The sequence below is a fragment of the Microtus oregoni genome, unplaced genomic scaffold (assembly GCF_018167655.1).
Source record: "Microtus oregoni isolate MIOR12 unplaced genomic scaffold, Mior012 000034F_ref0000314, whole genome shotgun sequence".
NCBI classification, from domain to species: Eukaryota; Metazoa; Chordata; class Mammalia; order Rodentia; family Cricetidae; genus Microtus; species Microtus oregoni.
This window is the reverse complement of record NW_024543093.1, coordinates 6704751-6722973: the sequence shown is the minus strand read 5'-3', so window position 1 is coordinate 6722973 and position 18223 is coordinate 6704751. Positions and strand designations below refer to the sequence as shown.

At 48.5% G+C, this 18223-nt stretch overlaps 1 protein-coding gene across 5 annotated transcripts in view; it reads left to right on the top strand.

Annotated features, from left to right (window-relative positions):
* Nucleotides 1-18223, top strand: part of Asap2 (ArfGAP with SH3 domain, ankyrin repeat and PH domain 2) — a 151819-nt gene that overhangs the window by 47957 nt on the left and 85639 nt on the right. For all 5 annotated transcript variants that reach the window (XM_041630275.1, XM_041630273.1, XM_041630274.1 and 2 more), the window contains exon 2: nucleotides 7858-7930. In XM_041630275.1, coding sequence (XP_041486209.1) covers nucleotides 7858-7930 — 73 coding nt within the window. The remainder of the gene's footprint in view (nucleotides 1-7857; nucleotides 7931-18223) is intronic.

Genomic DNA, 18223 nt, shown 5'->3' with positions numbered 1-18223 from the left:
AAGGGCATCTGTCTCCTTTTCTCTGCATAGCGACTATAGACTATAGCGTAGTCTAGTTAGCTGCTGGATGTGTCCCCGTCGGTGTCTGCAGGGGACAGTCTCCTGAGTAGTTGCTTTTGAAACTTGGTGAGACTGAGGCTGCTCTCACTGACCCAGCATTTCTGGGTGTGTTCTTGCCTTTACTAGGCCATTCCAGTGACCTCACTGCCTTGGGTCACAGTGGACAGCAGCCTAGGCCAGCAGTTCAGCATGGTTGATTGTTTCAGGTGATGGCACTTTTGGGTTTTCCTCTTGTTTACTTTTTCAGTTCAGAAAGCGTTTACTGAGAATGTCTTTGCAGAACCAATTTGTGGCAAAGGGAGGGAAGTGGATTTCAGCCCTGGAATGGTGGGGTGAAGGTGAGACATTAGGTCCCCATTGTGTCCCCAAACCTGGAGCCAGCACCATGTGCAGGCAGCACCCCAGGGCTGCTTCTGCTGGGGTTTCCCCATCACTGGCCGGCTCACTTGACCTCTTCATTGGTCAGTGTTTCCTGGCTGCTCTGGGCTCCTCTGTCCACATCCAGGGAGCTTCAGGGCGAGGTTTCTGCCTGCAGGCTGGATTAGCTCACCCTCCTCTGCGTCCCAGGGAGCTGTTTTCACGTTAATCATTTATTTATCCTTAAATAAACGAATACATAAGTACACCCTGGTAAATCTTTCAAAGAGTGCCAGGAACTGAGTCTCTTGGCACCATTTTCTACCTCTCCTCCGGAGCCACGTGATGGCTTCCTGTACTGCCTAACCAAGAAGTCTCTGTGTTTATTTTTATATGTGGGAATATGCAGCTTAGAGTATTGCTGTTTTCTTTATTGTTTAATCTGTTCCTTCCATGTATTTTTGTGGTCAAAGGTAAACAAATCCCCAGTGGTAGGATAATAGAAAAGGAGACAAAGTGTAGGGTATTGAAAGCCTCTCCCTTTGCCTTTCCCTGAACTCCAAACCTAATGAATGCGCTGGGGCCAATCTGTTACTGTGCTGTGTGTTTTTTCTTTTTATTTTTTTAAAAGATTTATTTATTTTTACATTATGTGCATTTGGTGGTTTACCAGCATGTAGGTCTGCAAAGGAGCCAGGACCCCTGAAATTGGGGCTACAGACAGTTGAGTGCCTCCATGTGGGTGCTAGGAATCAAACCCAGGTCCTCTGGAAGAGCACCCAGTGCTCTTGGACGCTGAGACAGCTCTCCAGCTCTTATCTTTTCTTCTTGCTTTCAGATTTTTTGTTGTTGTTGTTTTTTTTGAGAGATAGTCTTACATTGTAGCCCATGCTGGCCTCAATTGCAAAAATCCTCCTGCCTCAGCCTCCTATGTGCTGGAATTTCAAGAGTGAGTTACCATTACCAGGCCTGGCATGCTTTTAGTGTGTGCTGTGTATGTGTGTGTGTATGTATGTGCTGTGTATGTGTATATGTGTGTGGGTGCTGTGTGTGTATGTATGTGTGTGCTGTGTATGTGTGTGTATTTGTACTGTGTGTGTGCTGTGTATATGTGTGTATTTGCTGTGTATGTGTATATGTATGTGTGTGCTGTGTATGTGTGTATTTGTGCTGTGTATGTGTGTATTTGTGCTGTGTATATGTGTGCTGTGTATGTGTGTGCTGTGTATGTGTGTATTTGTGCTGTGTATGTGTGTATTTGTGCTGTGTATGTGCGTATGTATGTGTGTGCTGTGTATGTGTGTTTAATTGGTTTATAATGAAGCTGGTGTCTTCTCTGCTTTCTGTGATTTTTTTTTTTAAACTAGTTAACAGTCTCTTCTCCTGAGTGTGTTGCTTGCTGCTTGTGTACATTGCTGTTTGTGCAAGGGAAGACCTTTCTGCTTGGCCAGCTGTGTCTGGGTACAGCCTGAGGCCAGGGAGCTGGTAAGGTGATGTCCTGTGATGGCCAGGGAGCGCTCACTAGCCAGGCTGCGATAAGAACGGAATCCTGTATGTGGACACACGGAGCGAGCGTTTATCTTTCTTTGCCTGTACCCCAGCGTCACATACTTTAATATTAGATTAAGGTCGTCAGTGGGCGTGCAGTTCGCTAGCCACTGTACAGTGGTACACCTGGCTTTGCCTTTCATTTTGAGATTTTACCTCACAGTATCGCGAGTGTTCTGTTTTTAACATTTTTATTGAAATCGTTTGTGTATGGTATACACAAAGGCTTTTCTCCCATGGCTCTGTAGCCTTTTCAGTACAAATGCATAGTGTGGTTTGTAGTGTTAACTCCCCAACAGACTCATGAGTCTGTCCAGTTGGGGGCTGTCTTGAAGAGTGTTAGTGTATCCTTGTGTTTGACTTCTGTGTCATTACAGAACAACCGTCTGTGCCCCCGCTAGCTTGTCCGGAGGCGCACACATTTCACACGACTACAGTTTGGCTCAGGCATGAATTTGATCTTAATTTTGAACGACACCTGTTATTCTCCCAGCTCAGTTAATTCCCAGAAGGAGGGAGGCCCATTATTGTCCAGCTTCACAGCGAGCTCACGGCTGCCATGTGGTTCTGTGAATCCCCGATGGCTTCTGCAAATGTTTACCACTCTTCCTTAATGCTCTGTACTTTGCTCGAAGTCAGATGTGTGATGAGACCGCCCTGCCACTGATGCCCGTGTGACCGTCCTAGCAGATCTGCCCTGGAGTGTGCTCGGGTTTATCAACTAGTTTTCAAAAGTGTCATTTCCTCTGAAGTTGACCCATCATCATACATAGGGGTGGGCTAAGCGGGGAGAACATGGACAGGGCCAGCTCCAGCAGGGACAGCTGTGCTCTGTAGGTCTCCTGCAGACATTATCTTTGGGTTCCAGGAAGGACATTGACCCCTTTGTTACCTCCCTTTGAGATCCCAGGGTGCTGGACCAAATTGGCCGTGGACTGGTATTATAGTGTGCTTCTAGGCCGGGGCCAATGGGACAGGTCTGGCTGATGCCATGGATGGATGCTTTGCAAAGATCGTCTAAGTCAGAGTCAGCAAAGTTTTCCTGAAAAGGGCCAGATGGTAATTAAATAAATTTCCACAAATATTTAGAGTGAAATTCAAAACAAAGCTAATAGTCAAGGCCCGTGATTGAGAAGAATATGGTTGTTTTGAGGGTTGGGATAACGTTTCCTTTAGCTGGGTGAGTCAGAGCGAGCTTTCCCTCACGCATCACCACACCGAACTGGACGCGTCCACCTGTCAAAACTGTTAGGTTGTGAACAGACAAGAGGTGGGACATCTTTCGCTTGTGGCTCATGGGTTTCCCACCCCTGAACCAAACCATCTCCTTCCACAGACTGTGAGGCCGCCCCTCCACCCAGCCTGCCATCAGGTACCTGCTTGCCAGGACTGTGGGATGCAAAGAGGAAGTGGGTTGATCTCACACCACCAAGAAGGTAGCGCGTGGCAGGGGGTGTCGCTATGGAGCTACGGAACAGGAGGGCTGCCTGGTGGATCCCGTAGCTCCCGGACAGCTCTCATGTGCACAGAGGGACCTGCAGAGGCAGAGGCAGAGGAGGCAAGAGCCTCATGACATTCTGGAACCATCACACACACGCCTATGTGGCTGAAGCTCTCGCGGGAGTCAGCAAGGCGTGCCGAAGTGAACTGTCAATGTTTTTCATTGTAATAGAATCCCCAACAGCTTATGGCTGCTTACTGTGCGGGGCAGCCAGGTGTGAAAATGCCGCCACTGGGGCTGTGAGGGTCTTTCTAGCGGTGGGTCTATCATGACCCGTGCCCTCGTGGTCTCTGCTCCCTTTCCCCATTCGCCATCTCCAGTTACCACTCCAACGGTTATTTATTTGCCTTGGAAATGTTTGAGACACATCCCTACAGTCTTGTTTATGCAATAAATTTAATCTGGTAAGCTTGTTTTATAAACTAGAGGTCAGCTTGAGTCCAGCCCCTCAGAGTTTATAGGGTTTGGCCAGACATCAGCTACGGGCCAGGCCCGCCCTGCTTAGGTCTTCATTGACTTCTGCAAGGTCCGTGTGCTTGTGATTTGTCCTCACGCTTTGGTGCCGGTCGTCCCTCTTCCTTCTTGGGTTGAGGAGTTGCGGAAGAAGGGGTGGGAGGTGAGGTATGGTTAGAAGTCTCAGCTGCGTTGCAGGTGCCTTAGGATTCTGGAGCCCACAAAAGCCTTATTCGTATTCTTGCTTTAAGGTTTTGGCAAAGCTTTGTGTAAATCACAGTTGCAAGAATTTTTTGTCTTAATCATTCTCACTTCTCCTGACTGGGTTTAATCTTATGATCTATAAATACGCGAGGATGGGGGGGGTGCAGTTTTGAGCAGGGAGGGAATCGCTTTTCCCTGGTGTAGGTTTTAATTATAATTACCTCTGCCACCAAGTGCCATGCGCCAAGCTCACCTTCGCTTCAATCTCTGCTGAATAGACGGGAAAAGCAGCAGCCAGTGTTTGTTTATCTTCTCATTCCTGAGGCAGGAAACGGCTTTCCCTTCAACAATAGGGACAGAAGGACTCATGGAGGCGTATTTTTACAAGACTTCTGTGCTGTCCTTGATAGGGAAAGGGCTGTAATTTTCAAAGCATTGTGTGGTGATTTTTGTTCAGCTGGTTGCAGAGCCAGCCCCTGGCACCTCAGTAGGTGCCCTCCTCCAGCCTCAGCCATACCCCACAGACACAGATGTACCCTGTGACCTGGGGTTACCAGCGGCAGAGCGCTTAATTCTACTGGAGACCTAGAGAAGCAGGCTAGGTTTCTGGCTGGTTACTCAGGAATCTAACGCCCAGATGGAGCCTGACTGGTTTCTGAACCAGTGTGGCTCCAACCAGTTCCTTCATCTTTGGGAGGCCTTTCCTGGAATCCTTTCCTGCTTGCCACCAGTGACCTTGAGGTACAACAGAGCGCTCTCGCTCTCTCTCTCTCTCTCTCTCTCTGTCGGTCAGAGAAGCCCTATGGCTTGGTACAGAGTCATGTTCCTTGGCAGGGCTTTCTGGTATGCAGTCGGTTGTGAATGCTGCACACACTCCAGCCCCTGACCTTAGAATATGGCACTGGGGCAAGTGACAAGCCACGAAGGTAGTTCTGATGTTATTTCTCAGAACCCAGTGTGTTCAAGTGTTCCAGGGTGCTCAGTAGTAGTATGGAGGTGGATAGCACCGGTGTCGGGGCAGCGTCCAAGGTTGGCAAAGCAGGTCAGTGTACAAGGTGAGTCCTGGCCTGCTGCGTCTGTGTGTGTGGTGAGGTGTTTGTCTTCTGCAGGATCCTTGTCTTGGTTTTCTCACCAATACTCCCTGCTTTTGTACTGGGCATGCACCAGGTGCTCAGTCAATCTCAGCTGAAACCGTGAACAAGCAGAGATGCCGTGGGCCATCCTAAGATGAGCGATTGGTTCACCCTTCCTGTGGAGGGATTGCATGGCTTTGCTGGAGAACCAGACACCTGTGAGCCAGCCTGTGAAGCTGGGATCAAGGGTCAAGAGGCCGGAAGATATTCCAGGGAGAGAAGGCAATTAACACTGTTTAGAAGCAGAAGAAAACAGTGAATTGGGTGAGCATCAGGCAGTTCACTGAGAGCTCAGAGGACCACCAGAAGTGAAGGTGGCAGTTCAGGGGCTTGACGGATGAGCAAGGAGAGCTCAGAGTGCAGGGAGGCTTCTACGGCTTCTTTGAATTGTGCTGTTAGGAAGAGTTGACTTCCAAAGAGCTCACCCTTGCTGCTGAGGGGTCCTCTGCTGTCTGTGAGGAGGCTTGGAGGAGGATCTGCCCGGACTGCATGTTTGCTCATCAGCTGTGTTTGCAGCAAGGGTCTGCGACTTGGGGTGGGAACTCCCAACTGTGACAGCATTCTGATTCACCTTGTCGGGCTCTACTCCATGACATGTGGGCGTGGCGCTTCAGAGACTGCCTGAGCAAACACAGCCTTGTGGAATACCTCCTGGAGGCCTGGGGAGGAGATACACGGAGAGTGTGAGGGAGAGGGGGCAGGGCAGGTTTTTGTGGGTTACCTACTGTTTCCAAATTCCTGTTTTTAAGGTCAAGAGTGGGTTAGAGATGGCCACCCAGGAGCATTAAGAGTTCATGGGGGTTAGGGAGATGGTTCAGTGAGAGAATTCGCTGTACAAGCATGAGGCCCTGAGTTCAAACAAACAAACCAAAAAACCCAGAGCCCACAGCATAAAAAAAAACAGGCATAGCCATAATAACCCCAGTACTGGAAGGTGGGGCAGATGGGTCCCGGGAGTCAGATGACCAAGGCGATTCTGTCCTAAGGGAATAAGGTGGAAAGTGACGGAGGAGGACGTAAAGTGTCCTTTTCTAATTTCCACAGGCGTGTACCCCCAAAATGCGTACACACACACACACACACACACACACACACAGAGTGTGATCCCACAAAAAGCCAGACATGGTAGCAGGTGCCTGTAACTCCAGCACTGAGGTAGTGGGGAGGATCTCTGGGGTACATATACCACACTTAAAATCTTTCCCCATATGCAGAAAAGCCAACTCATAAGAAATTTTGCTTCAAGGCCAGCCTGAGCTATGTAATATAGCAAGGCTGTCTTTTTGTTTTTTTTTAAATAGCTCTGTTTTTGCCTAGAGTCCTGGGTTTGATCTTGATATACATTAAGTTTCACTCAGTGAGTACATCCTATGGGTTCAGACAAGCACACTGGTGTGATCAGAACTTTCTTTTCTTTTTTACCCTGCCTGGTGCCTTTTGATCAGTGTTCCATTTAAAACTGTCGGCTCCAATCTCATCTGTTTCTAACACCCCAGAAAACAGCCACGGCAGCGTCAGAATGAGGACTTACAAAGGTGGATGCTGGGAGCAGATTCAAGGGGCCTGGCTTTCTGATGTTTTTAGATGACAGGTCACCCTTACTTGGCCTCACTCTCCTAGCTCCCAGGTGTACGCACCCTCCTGTCACAACCATTTGGTGGCCTTTGATCTTCTGAGCTGTTACCTGAGTGATGGGAAAAGGGAAAAAGTGTTCGCTCTGCCTCTTTGCTAGAAGTTTAGCTGTGACTAAATGCCTGGGGTCGATGAGTCACTGTGCACACTTTTGAGCACCTACTATGTGTGCACACTGTTGATCGCCTACTATGTGAACACACTATCGATCACCTACTATGTGTGCACAGTATTGAGCGCCTACTGTGTGTGCACTGTTGAGCGCCTACTATGTGTGCACACTGTTGCGCACCTACTATGCGCAGATATCTTTCACACCATTTGCTGTTGTCTTGTGATGGCTGCGCTGTAAATATTTGCTGGATATTAAACATGCAAGTGTTTTCTTGATCATTCGGCCTTGCCAAAGCTGTTACAGCTGGATTCTGGAAGAGAAATCTGAGACTTGGAGGGGATTAGGACTAAGCCTCCTAAACACAGCTAATAGGCTCACAAATCCAAAACACTGAGCCGCATCTGTCCAGGGCGGGTCTGACTCCGTGACTTGGCTGTTGGGACGCTCTTTGTGGGGAGGGTCACTTGGTATCCTTGAAATTGCCCTTTCCTCCAGGGGGAGAGGGGCAGACAGGGCTTTGGAACAGACAGTCTGGACAGACGTCCAGATGTGGTCAAGCCCTGTGTCTAGGTTCACTCACCTCTCTGTAGAGTCCTGTGCTCAGCAGGTGATGTGGGCAGAGGCAGCTTGTATGCTTCAGGTGCTGAGACATATGAGTTGGTTTTCTGTAAACCAATAAAACTGCTGTTTGGTGCATTTTTGTATATCAAATTTTCCATACTAGGCAAAGCCTCAGCCCATAGAAGCAGCCTTGGGGCCTTGTAGAAGGACCCTCAGAAGGTTCTCACGGCTGGTGTCTGTAGTTATGATCTATGTGCAAATATGTTTTAATTCACATAGTCTTTGTATTTTAGGCTTTGGACGTGGACCGGATGGTTCTCTACAAAATGAAGAAATCTGTGAAGGCAATCAGTATCTCCGGGCTAGGTAAGTCCTCACTGTTGTCTGGGGCGGAAAACACTCTATTTAAAGTCCTGTCTGGTTACCTCCCCCACTGAACATACAGTCTGGAGATGCTGGGATACCTGTTCCAGAAATAGGATTTATTGCCTGTTGTCTGGTTCGGGGAGAGTTCTCTTGTCTCCTGTCTGCCCCACTGTATGAACCCACTCCATCAGGCCCGGCGACAGAAGCTCCGCCTTCTTCTGTTTGGCCTGCACTGTGAGTCATGGCAGAAATCTCTCTGCCTTTCTCACTTCTCCTATTCTTTCCTTGTCTGGGAAGAAAATGAGTAAACATACAAACAAAGTCCACCAGGTAATACTTGATCGACTTCTACATGTGCTGAAGGAAAATGAATTCACCCCAGAACTGGGGCGAGCTCAGCTGCTAGACCGTTTGCTTAGCACATGAAGTGAAGCCCGGGTTTGGTTCTCAGCAGACAGTAGCACACACCCATGATCATAATACTCAGGAAAGTGGAAGCAGGAGGCTTGGAAGTTCAAGGGTATCCTCAGCTACGTAGTTGGTTAGAGGCAAGCCTGAACTACGTGAGACACTGTCTCAAAACACGAGTCCCTGAAACTTTTGACTTAAGGACAGCAGGCCACACAGATGGTGGGAGGGCCGCCCTGTGCAAATCCTATTAATGATAGAAAATATTTTTTTGAAAAGTCACCAAATGTCTGTGTAGTTTCATTCGGAAAGGAAGGTGGCAGCTTTCAAAAACCAGAAATAGGGATGGTGTCAGAGGCTTGAAAGAGGACTAGTAGATCCTGGAACAAAAAGCTAGCCAGCCTGTGGGAGAGCAACCCTGCTAAGTTAGAGTGTGGATGCTCTGTACGGGTGTAGAAGGGCGTTCAGGTCCACAGATATCTGTACCTTGTGGTGTCTCATTTTAGTCAAGAGTAGTGATTGAGCTGGACGGTGGTGGCGCACGCCTTTAATCCCAGCACTCAGGAGGCAGAGGCAGGCAGATGTTTGTGAGTTCGAGGCCAGCCTAGGACAGGCTCTCCAAAGCTACAGAGAAATCCTGTCTCAAAAAAACCAAAAAAAAAAAAAAAAAATAAGTAGTGTAGTGATTGGAGCAGGAGGACCAGATGATGTCATCAGGCTATGGCAATGCCTGAAAGCTCACATCCCACCTAACCCCATCCAGGATAGTATGAACATGGCTGTGGGAGCCACCCTCTGCTCATCGTTGGCACCAACTGCAACAAGCCACGATGGCGCGGAGTCTGGAAAGTTGTCTTCACTGAAGGCATATGCCTTGAGCAGGCTCTGTGGAATAACAGAAGGGATAGAAGGAACACACATGACAAAGTGGAGTCCAGCCAGTCTGTCGGCACATCAGAGAGGCCACGTTACTGGATGCCCGAGCAGCCTGATCTTGAGTTGGAAGCCTGGAGAGTTCTAAGAGAGTGATTGGTTGTAGTCTGGGGAGCGGGACCCTTTGTCCTGTCCTGCCTGGCTAGCTTACACCCGAAATAATCACACGGAAATTGTATTAATTAATCACTGCCTGGCCCATTATCTTCAGCCTCTTATTAGCTAACTCTCACATCTTGATTAACCCATCTCCATTAATGTGTATCGCCACTTGACTGTGGCTTACCGGCATGAGTCTAACCAGTGTCTGTCTTGGGCAGGAGAAACATGGCATCTGCCTGTCTCTGCTCTTTTCCTCCCAGAATTCTGTTCCGTCTTCCCTGCCTACCTAAGTGCTGCCCTATCAAAGGGCCAAGGCAGTATCTTTATTCAACCAATGAAAGCAACACACAAACAGAAGAACCTCCTACACCAATTGGTCTTCAGTGTGAGATCAGAGCCCCTGGCACAGAGTAGCTGCTCTCACAAAGGTGGGGTGGACGGGCCTAACAACAGCTTTTCCCTCAGACCTCCTCACGTCCTGGTCACTGGCAGAAGGAACCACCCACAAAATTAGAGATGGCCTAAGTAAGACATAGATGATGGACTTGGGTCTGGAGCCTCAGTACCTACAAAGAGCCCAGGCTTCCCTCTGGTCCAGTAAGACTCTGATCAGGGTTAAACTGCTCCTCTTAGACAACAGGAGGGTCCGATCAGAGCTATTCCCAGGGGATTGGAAAGGTTTCCCCAGCATGCTGCTTTCCTCTGGCACAGGGCTGCGCTCAGCAGCTGCTGAGTTAAGAAAGCCACTGCCCACTTGGAGTGTGTGTAGCATCCTGTTGCTCCTCAGGAGGCTGAGAGCTCACTAAGGGATGCTCGATTTTGTTGTCAAATCCCAGATTTCACAAAGAGTTTAATTTTTAAAAGTTGGACCCACTCGGGCCTTTTTGAATTTGTAATTTGAGGAATATTCTATTTTGCACGTCATCTAAAAAGGATAGTGTATTTTGATCAGATTGAAAACAGTGATTTTGTCATCATGTATTGAGAAGGCTGTTAATCAGAGATAATCTGTGTGGTACGCATGCCTGGAGGCCAGCCGTGGTGTGTCCACACCTGTCTCATTTACCTTCTTGACCTGCATTGCTGTGTGCGGACCATAAACCTCGTGTCTTCCGAGAAGCATTCTAGAAAAATAAAGACACAGAGGCACTGCCGGGTCTGCTTACGATCTAACAGAATTCTCCTTTTTCACCCGGAAATTTGTGGGCATGAGCTCCATTCAGACATGGGAAAGATGAGGGAGGCCCAGAAGAGGGATGGAAACGGGGCGGAGCACAAGTAGACACCCGATAATTTCAGTGTACAAATATGTGTTGTAAGGGGACCCTTGGTCTTTTCCATGTTCAAACAGTCCTTAGTGGGCCATCCAGGAACCCGGCAAGGCCTGGGCTTCTACATATCTCCTGGGCTCAGGCCACCCATCAGAGGTCCCTCCCCATGCCCATGTGCCCTAATTTGCCATTTTTTGGCCTCCCTCCATGTACCGTCTGCATGATCAGAATGGTTCTTCTCCCCAAGGCCCCAAGGACTTTGTTTGCTGTCAAAAGACCCTTAACTAATAGAGCTAGGAAGTTACCCAGTTCTTGGGGACTTTGTGGGTCTGTGTCTTCCTGAGGTCCCATTTGTCCAGCCAACTGGCTGTGCACCTGACCTTGGAGGGGGGTCTTCTGCTTTTGTCATCCTGTGCCCATGACCTCCATCACTCCAAGTTTGAATTATCCTATTAAGACTGTGAATCTGAATTTTTTGTTTTCCAAGTCCGAGTTTTATCTTGGAATCTTTATTTAAGAACAGGTGTCATCTCCTTGGAAAGTCACCTGAGGACACCACGCTTTCCTCCGGGTGATGATGTTGGTTACAGCAGTCTGTCAAGTTCCTCTGGAACTCCTGCACTGTGGTTCGTCGACAGGATGTCAGGATAGTGGTGAGGGGTGAAGCGCTGGCTACTGCAGTTGGCTAGGTGCACATTACCTGGACAGCTTCTGCTCCAAAGGCTGTCGGTCCTAAAAGAAGAGTGCCCTGTGACTGATGTTAGGGTTTAGTAACCCAGGGTGGTTGCTTGTCCAGAAAGAGTGGTCCCTTTGCTTGTGTTTGAAACAGGGGTGAGAATCATTGAGCATTTATGCCTGGCCTGCCCTATGCCCTCTTTTGGGATTTGTCAATGTCTGACCTCAGCTTTGTGTCTACCGAGACCTGGCTACGTGCATTGCTTCCTGAGCATGTGGTGATGATGTGTGTCTCTCTCCACACTCCCCAGCTCTAGTTACCTGGGTGTGACCTTCTGGCGCCTGACAGGGTAAACTCTTCTTGACTCCCATTTCCTCTTGCTTCTGAAGCATATTTCTGTCTGCCCAGAGGCTTAACGGAGCGCAAATTCTTCCTTCAGATTTGCAGGTGGCATGTGGAGCATGGGTCTCACTGTACTGAGATCTGACTGATGCCTTGGTCAAGGCTCCTCCCCTTGCCCGTTTCTTCTAGAGGCCACCGCACTCCTTGGTTCTCAGCCCTTTGTCTCTATGGAGCTAGCAAATGGCCAGTGGAGTCTTCTGCAGGTCACCTCTGAGAGTTTGCGCTGGTTGTCCCAACGTAATGCTACATCCCCGTGGTGTGAACATTAGAAGCTTATTGGAGTTCTGTAGATTGGAAGTCCCCCATTAGGCTGCCATTGTAGTCAGACTCTCGGGTGGGCCCTCTTGGTTTATTATAGACAGTGCCTCACCTTGTAGCCCTGCTGACCTGGGACATGCTGTATAGACCAGACTGGCTGAGAGCTTACAGAGACCTCTCCACCTCTATGGGCCATCATACATGGCCGACAGTTATTCTTGTGGGATGCCCTCCCTGGCAGGGATACAGGAAGCAAGTGCCCTAGGGTCTCTGCTCATAAGGGCATCAATTCCACAAGGGCCCTGCCCTCTTAATTCATCTGAAACGATTGATTTCCTAGCGGCTCCGTCTCTTGATGTCAACACACTGAAGGTTTGGATTTTGGTATTCAAACTTGGAGATACAGTGTTCAGTCCCACAGCAGACAATGAGTCTCCTGCCTCCTCTTTTCACATTTAAGTACTTTAAATAAATAAAAAAATAACATTGATTCATTATTCATTATTTTGTGTGTGGCAGGGTGGGGGCTGTGTGCCACATTGCCTGTGTTGAAGGTCAGAGAATAACTTTGAGGAATTCAGTTCTCTCTACCATGTGGACCCTAGCAGTGGAGTGGAACTTGGGTTGTCAGGTTTGGTGGCGAAAGTGCCTTTACTACTGAACCATCTCCCTGTTATCTAGGATAATCTTATCTCAGCTAGGTTAGCATGTCTAATTTATCTACTCCTAATTCCTTTTGTCAGGCAGCTTGCAGTACTCATGGGTTCCTGGGGTTACGGTGCGGGGAATGGGACATGTCCCTCCCTCATCGAACCTCTTAACAGTTTTGTCGATGGTTCACTCTTCTGGTGGTGAACCCCACATTAGTGGATCCCTAATATTCAGGCGCCATTAACACGTTAAGCGCTGCTTTCTGTTGCTTGTGTGTCTTTGTGTGGTTTTCACGCCTCTAAGAGTTGTATATCTTCCCTCCTTGATTGAGCACAAGCCTTGGAGGTCAAGGGGCAAGTCTAGAGGACATAGTTGGGGTGTTAATGGCATTCCTTGTATTGTTGGTGAGTTAACACCTATGCTTTACAGGTTGTGAGCTAATAAATGGTTTTTATTCTCTTACCCCCTGTGTAGAGAAAAGCTTCAGTATTGCCACTTAGCCCCCAAAGTCTTGTTTGTTTTTGTGTTTTGTTTTTTCAGGACAGGGCTTCTCTGTGTAGTCCTGGCTGACCTGGAACTCCCTTTGTAGACCAGGCTGGCCTTGAACGCACAGAGGTCCAACTGCCTCTACCATCTGAGTGCTGCGATTAAAAGCATGAGCCACTGCCTGACTTTTTTTTTTTTTTTTTTAATTTACCAATCCTTGCCTTGAAAGCTTTGTTTTGAAGGCCCCAGGCAGTAGTTCTCAATCTGTGGGTTGTAATTCCTATAGCAAACCTCTGGTCTCCAAAACTAATTACCTTAAAATTCGTAACAGTAACAAAATTACAGTTATGAAGTAGCAATGAAAACAATTTTGTGGTCGGGGTCCCCACAACATGAGGAACTGTACCAGAGGGTTGAAGCCCTAGGAAGGTTGGGAACCCCTGCCCTGGGGACATTTGGTTGAAATCATGACTGGACCCTACCTGTGGAGTCTGGGTTTGACAGGCCTGCTTGGAACTTCATCAAACAGAGCCCCACGGATAGAGCTGCTTTGTGAGAAGTCTAAGTTGTCCTGAGCCAGGAGCTATCAGGATGTCTGTCCCTTGAATCTACTAAGCAAGTAATTACGCTCTCTCAGGGACGCCTTTTGGGGACCGTCTGAAAAGGTTCATGAACCTGGTTTTTATGATTTGTTCAAATTGTTTCTATAACTTTTCCCCACCCACTGGACTGCTACCTGGCCTCTTAAAAAAAAATAAACAAATCCTCGTTTATATGTATTTAAAACATCTCTGCTCTTCACCCACACCTCTGTCTCAGCGTAAAGGTGTTTTCCTCGGTGCTGGGAAGTAGAAGCTGACATTTTTCATGTGTGTTTGACACATCAGCGGGTGGGAAAATTCGTCTCCATCAAGGAGGAAGCAGCGGGAGATTTTCATTTTCACTTCTAGAATTGCTGCATTCCCAGTGTTCTTAGGGGGAGCCCCACTCCTCTTTACCTGGAATCTGAAGGCCCTGGGGAAACTGTCACATCCCCAAATAAAAAGTGCAGAGGAGGAAATGCTAATTTTAGCGACACTTTTAACTGTCTTCAAGTACTGAAGAAAATGAGCCTTCAAGGCTCCTCCCTTTCTCTCTCTCTCTGGTATGTGTGGTGTGTGTGTGTGCTTGCTCACATGCGTGTGTGCCTATGCATACTTGCACCAGCATGGGCGAGGTCCGAGGACAGCTTGTGGGAGTTTGTCTCTCCTTCCAGCACTTGGGTCCCAGGGATCAAATTCAGGCCATTAGGCTTGGTGCAGGCATTGCCACCTGGCCCTATTTTCATTAATGAGAAGCATATAATAGCTTAGGAATCAATATTTTATTGCATATTAAGAACGCACCACATCTGGTATGGTTTTCTAACTTGTTCCCCTCAGAGTTGGACAAGAATGCTGGAAAGCTGGGACCCTGCTACATGGCTGTGGTACTGAAGATGGACAGACACTTGGGAGTTTTCGGAAATCCTTGGGCAATACACATCACTGAAATCAAAATTTCTATGTGGAAGGATATTCTTGCAAAAGATGTTGGTTTTTTTGTTGCCTTCCCTATTGTGCCGAAAAGCCAGCACCTCCTGTTGCAAAGCCTGGACCAGCCGCTTGGAATGACTGGTCTGTAGAGCAGGAGGGAGCAGGCTCACGATGAAGTCTACAGCACAAATCTATACACACATTTCTGGGAGGCAGAGGCAGGCGGATCTCTGGGAGTTCGAGACCAGCCTGGTCTACAGAGCTAGTTCCAGGACAGGCTCCAAAGCCACAGAGAAACCCTGTCTCGAAAAACCAAAAAAAAAAAAAAAAAAAAAAGAAAAGGAAAAGAAAAAATAGTGAATTGTAACGTCATAAAACGGCATGTGCTCTGCTGGCCTTTGTAAGCTTAATGGTAGAATAGTAATAATAACAAAAAGCAGATGTTCACCTGTTTGCTACCGGCCAGGCAGTGTGCTAAGGATGCGGGAAGACTGAGTTAGGTACTGACCTTGGGCAGGCGGGGTAGTTGGTGCCCAGTTAGGGCATGGTGAGGATATCTAAAGGAGGAGCGTCCTGCACACAGCTCCCCCAAGCCTGACTGCCCTGCTGAGCAGTCTGTAGGTGGTCTTGGTTGGTCACAGTTCAGAAGGAGGCACCTTGTGCCTTAGGTGACCTCAGGGGAGTGTGAAGGTCATTGGTGAAGGTCGTTGTCCTACTGAGTGAATCGAAGAACCTTGGAATAGGAGGGCCAGAAGCTTGTCTTTGAGGGGTGCTGAAGAACTCAGGACTTCCTGCTTTAGAGGGAGAGGACGTGTGTGACACAGGGTTTCTCTGTGTATCTCTGGTTGTCCTGGTTGCTCTGCAGACCAGGCTGGTCTCAAACTCAGAGATCTGCCCGCCTCTGCCTCCCGAGTGCTGGGATTAAAGGCATGCACCACCACTCCGATGAATTGTTTTTTTCCTAAAAGATGGTTTCATGAGAGCAGGTTTTGACTTACGTACAAAAGGAACTGTGAGCTGCTCCTTGGAAGGTTCTAGCAGCGGATTGGAGAGGAGGTGTTGACGGGGATTGATGTCTGGCTGTGTTTCCCGTTAGCTCTGGTTCTGGCTGCTAGCCTAGTGTCTCTGGTGGTTCACTGCAGTGACTGGAATGCACCCTGGCAACTGGCTGAGGGAATCCTGTCTGCAGTGATTGGCATGTTAATCACGGGAACGCCAAGCCTGTGGCTTAGCCTGTGAGCGTCAGCCTGAGTCACACATGTGGGTAGAGTTCTGATTGGTGGGAAATGCTCTGACGTCTTCAGTTCGGACTCCATGGGGGTATGTGCAGTCCCCCAAATTCTCTACATCAAACATGCCTGGAGAGACAATCTAGAACATTCTTGTGAATTTGACTGGTGCCTCTGTGAGCCAGAAAGTGAAGAGCCATTGGTGGTGCAAACTGTCACTTCCCCGGTGGACACTGTCACCGGCACTGCTTGCCTTTACTGTAAGGCACAGGCCAGATCACCCTGCTGAGTTTGAACCTGTCTACTCAGTCGACAGATCCGGCAGAACTGCCACAAGATGGAAGCTTTCTCCCCAGTGAGGTCTCTGCAGCAGTGGAGTTCTTGAGTGAGGCTTTGGACTGACTTTGGAGGTGCTCTGACTATCCCTCCCGAAACCCAGGAGCTGTCCTGGCTCCTTGGCTTGGGGTCTGGGAGTAGGATGGTAGAATGTCTCACCAGGTCATCATTGTAACCAATGGGAATTGTGTCGCCAGGTGGATGAAATAAAATCCAAAGGGGAAAGGCTAAAAGCAACATCACATTGCCTGACCAACAGGAGGGCTTCCTCCAGTAAAAGATACAATTGGATGTAAAATTTTGTCCATCACGTGCAGCAAAAGTCCCTTCCTGATTTTGGTCCCAGGACCCCTGGGCATTAGTGTCTTGAGGAGAGCTGCCTGCTGCGTCCTTACCTGGGCTCAGGCAGAGGCTCTGCATGAGTCAGGCAGCCCCCAGCTCATCTTTAGTTGCAACCCGTCCTGGATTCTCAGGAGGAAACTGCCAGAAGCCTCTGTGGCCTCGATGCTGGAGATTTCCTCTTTTCCTCACAGTGCTGTTCCGCCTTGTTGTTTTCGGATTAAAGCTTTAGTCATTACCTTGTTTCTTCCCCACCTCTCCCCGGCTCTTTTTTTCTCCCATTTTTTTTTTTTAATTGATAGGTCGCTCTGATTTTATAGCCCAGGTTTGCCTCCTGCTATTCACTGTGTAGCTCAGGTTAGCCTTCTAACTCACAGTGATCCTTCTGCTTCAGCCTCTCCAGTGCTGGGATTCTAGGCATGAGCCACACCTAGGTCCCAGTCCACCGTGTGTGTGTGTGTGTGTGTGTGTGTGTGTGTTTGTGTGTGTGTGTGTCTGTCTGTCTTTCTGTGATGTGTCATTGGTGTGCTTGTGGAGGCCAACAGGGCATTTCCCTCTCTTGCCTTGAGACAAGATCTCTCACTAAACCTAAAGCTTGCCTTTTTTGACTAGGGTGGCCAGCCTGCAAGTTCTTGGGGTGTGGACTCCATCTATCTCTGCCTCCTGGTAGTGGGGCTGCACGCATGCATGACCATACCTGGCTTTTTACAAGGGTGCTGAGGATTTGAACTTAGGTCCTTATACCTCTAGAGCAATCACACTTACCCACTGAGCCATCTTTCAAGGACTCCCCCATATATATACACACACACACACACACACACACACACACAGAGCCACCCCTAATTCTAGGACACACACACATATATACAGTCACAGCCTCCCCTCATTCATCTTCTTAACACAGGTTTTATGACCCTTTAAATTACCTTCCAGTTCTTTCTATTACCTAGGGGAAAACACTTCATTATCTGGTCCCAGGAGGCCCTGCATTGGTCGCTGCCTCTGCCCAGGCTCTGTTCCAGCCTTTGTGTTTGCAGGGAATAGATTGAGTTGAGCCTTTTTCTCTGGTAGAGGCTTGCTGCTTGAGGGTGAGGCTTGTTATAGGAATCTTTATTCATTAGCATCATAGGCTTCCCACTTGACTGGGTTTTATTCTCTTGGATGATGGGTGCTTAGGGCATTCAGAATGAAAGCACGGTGGACTTGGTGCTCTCAGTACCCAGAGCCTGTGTTCTAAAGGGACAGAAACCAGCAACATGATGAATGGGTCATGGGTCGCACAGATCCGTCAGCCCTGCATCTTTGCTTGACTCCAGTGCGCAGTGAGCAGTAGGAGCCTCTGAGCTGCCTCTGTCCTGTCTGTACAGGATAAGGGGTTCTACCCAGGATCTCAGGCAGGGGTCAGCCACTGTTAGATCTAACCACTGTCAGAGATCTGTGTTGGCCACAGCCAGATTCAGTCCCTACCAGGGTGGCGTCTGTTGGAACCAGTAGCCTTTGTGGGAGCTTTGAAGTGGAAAGGGCTCCAGGGATTGGAGAAAGTGCAGGGTTGGGAAGGAGTGTCCCCCTGAATGAAGCCAGTCTTGCCAGAGGAGGCACACTGCCTCCTTGCTCATGTTGTCTCTTCCAGGGAAAGTTCTGGGAGAGAATGACAGACTACAGTGATCTTTTAAAAAGTATTTTAT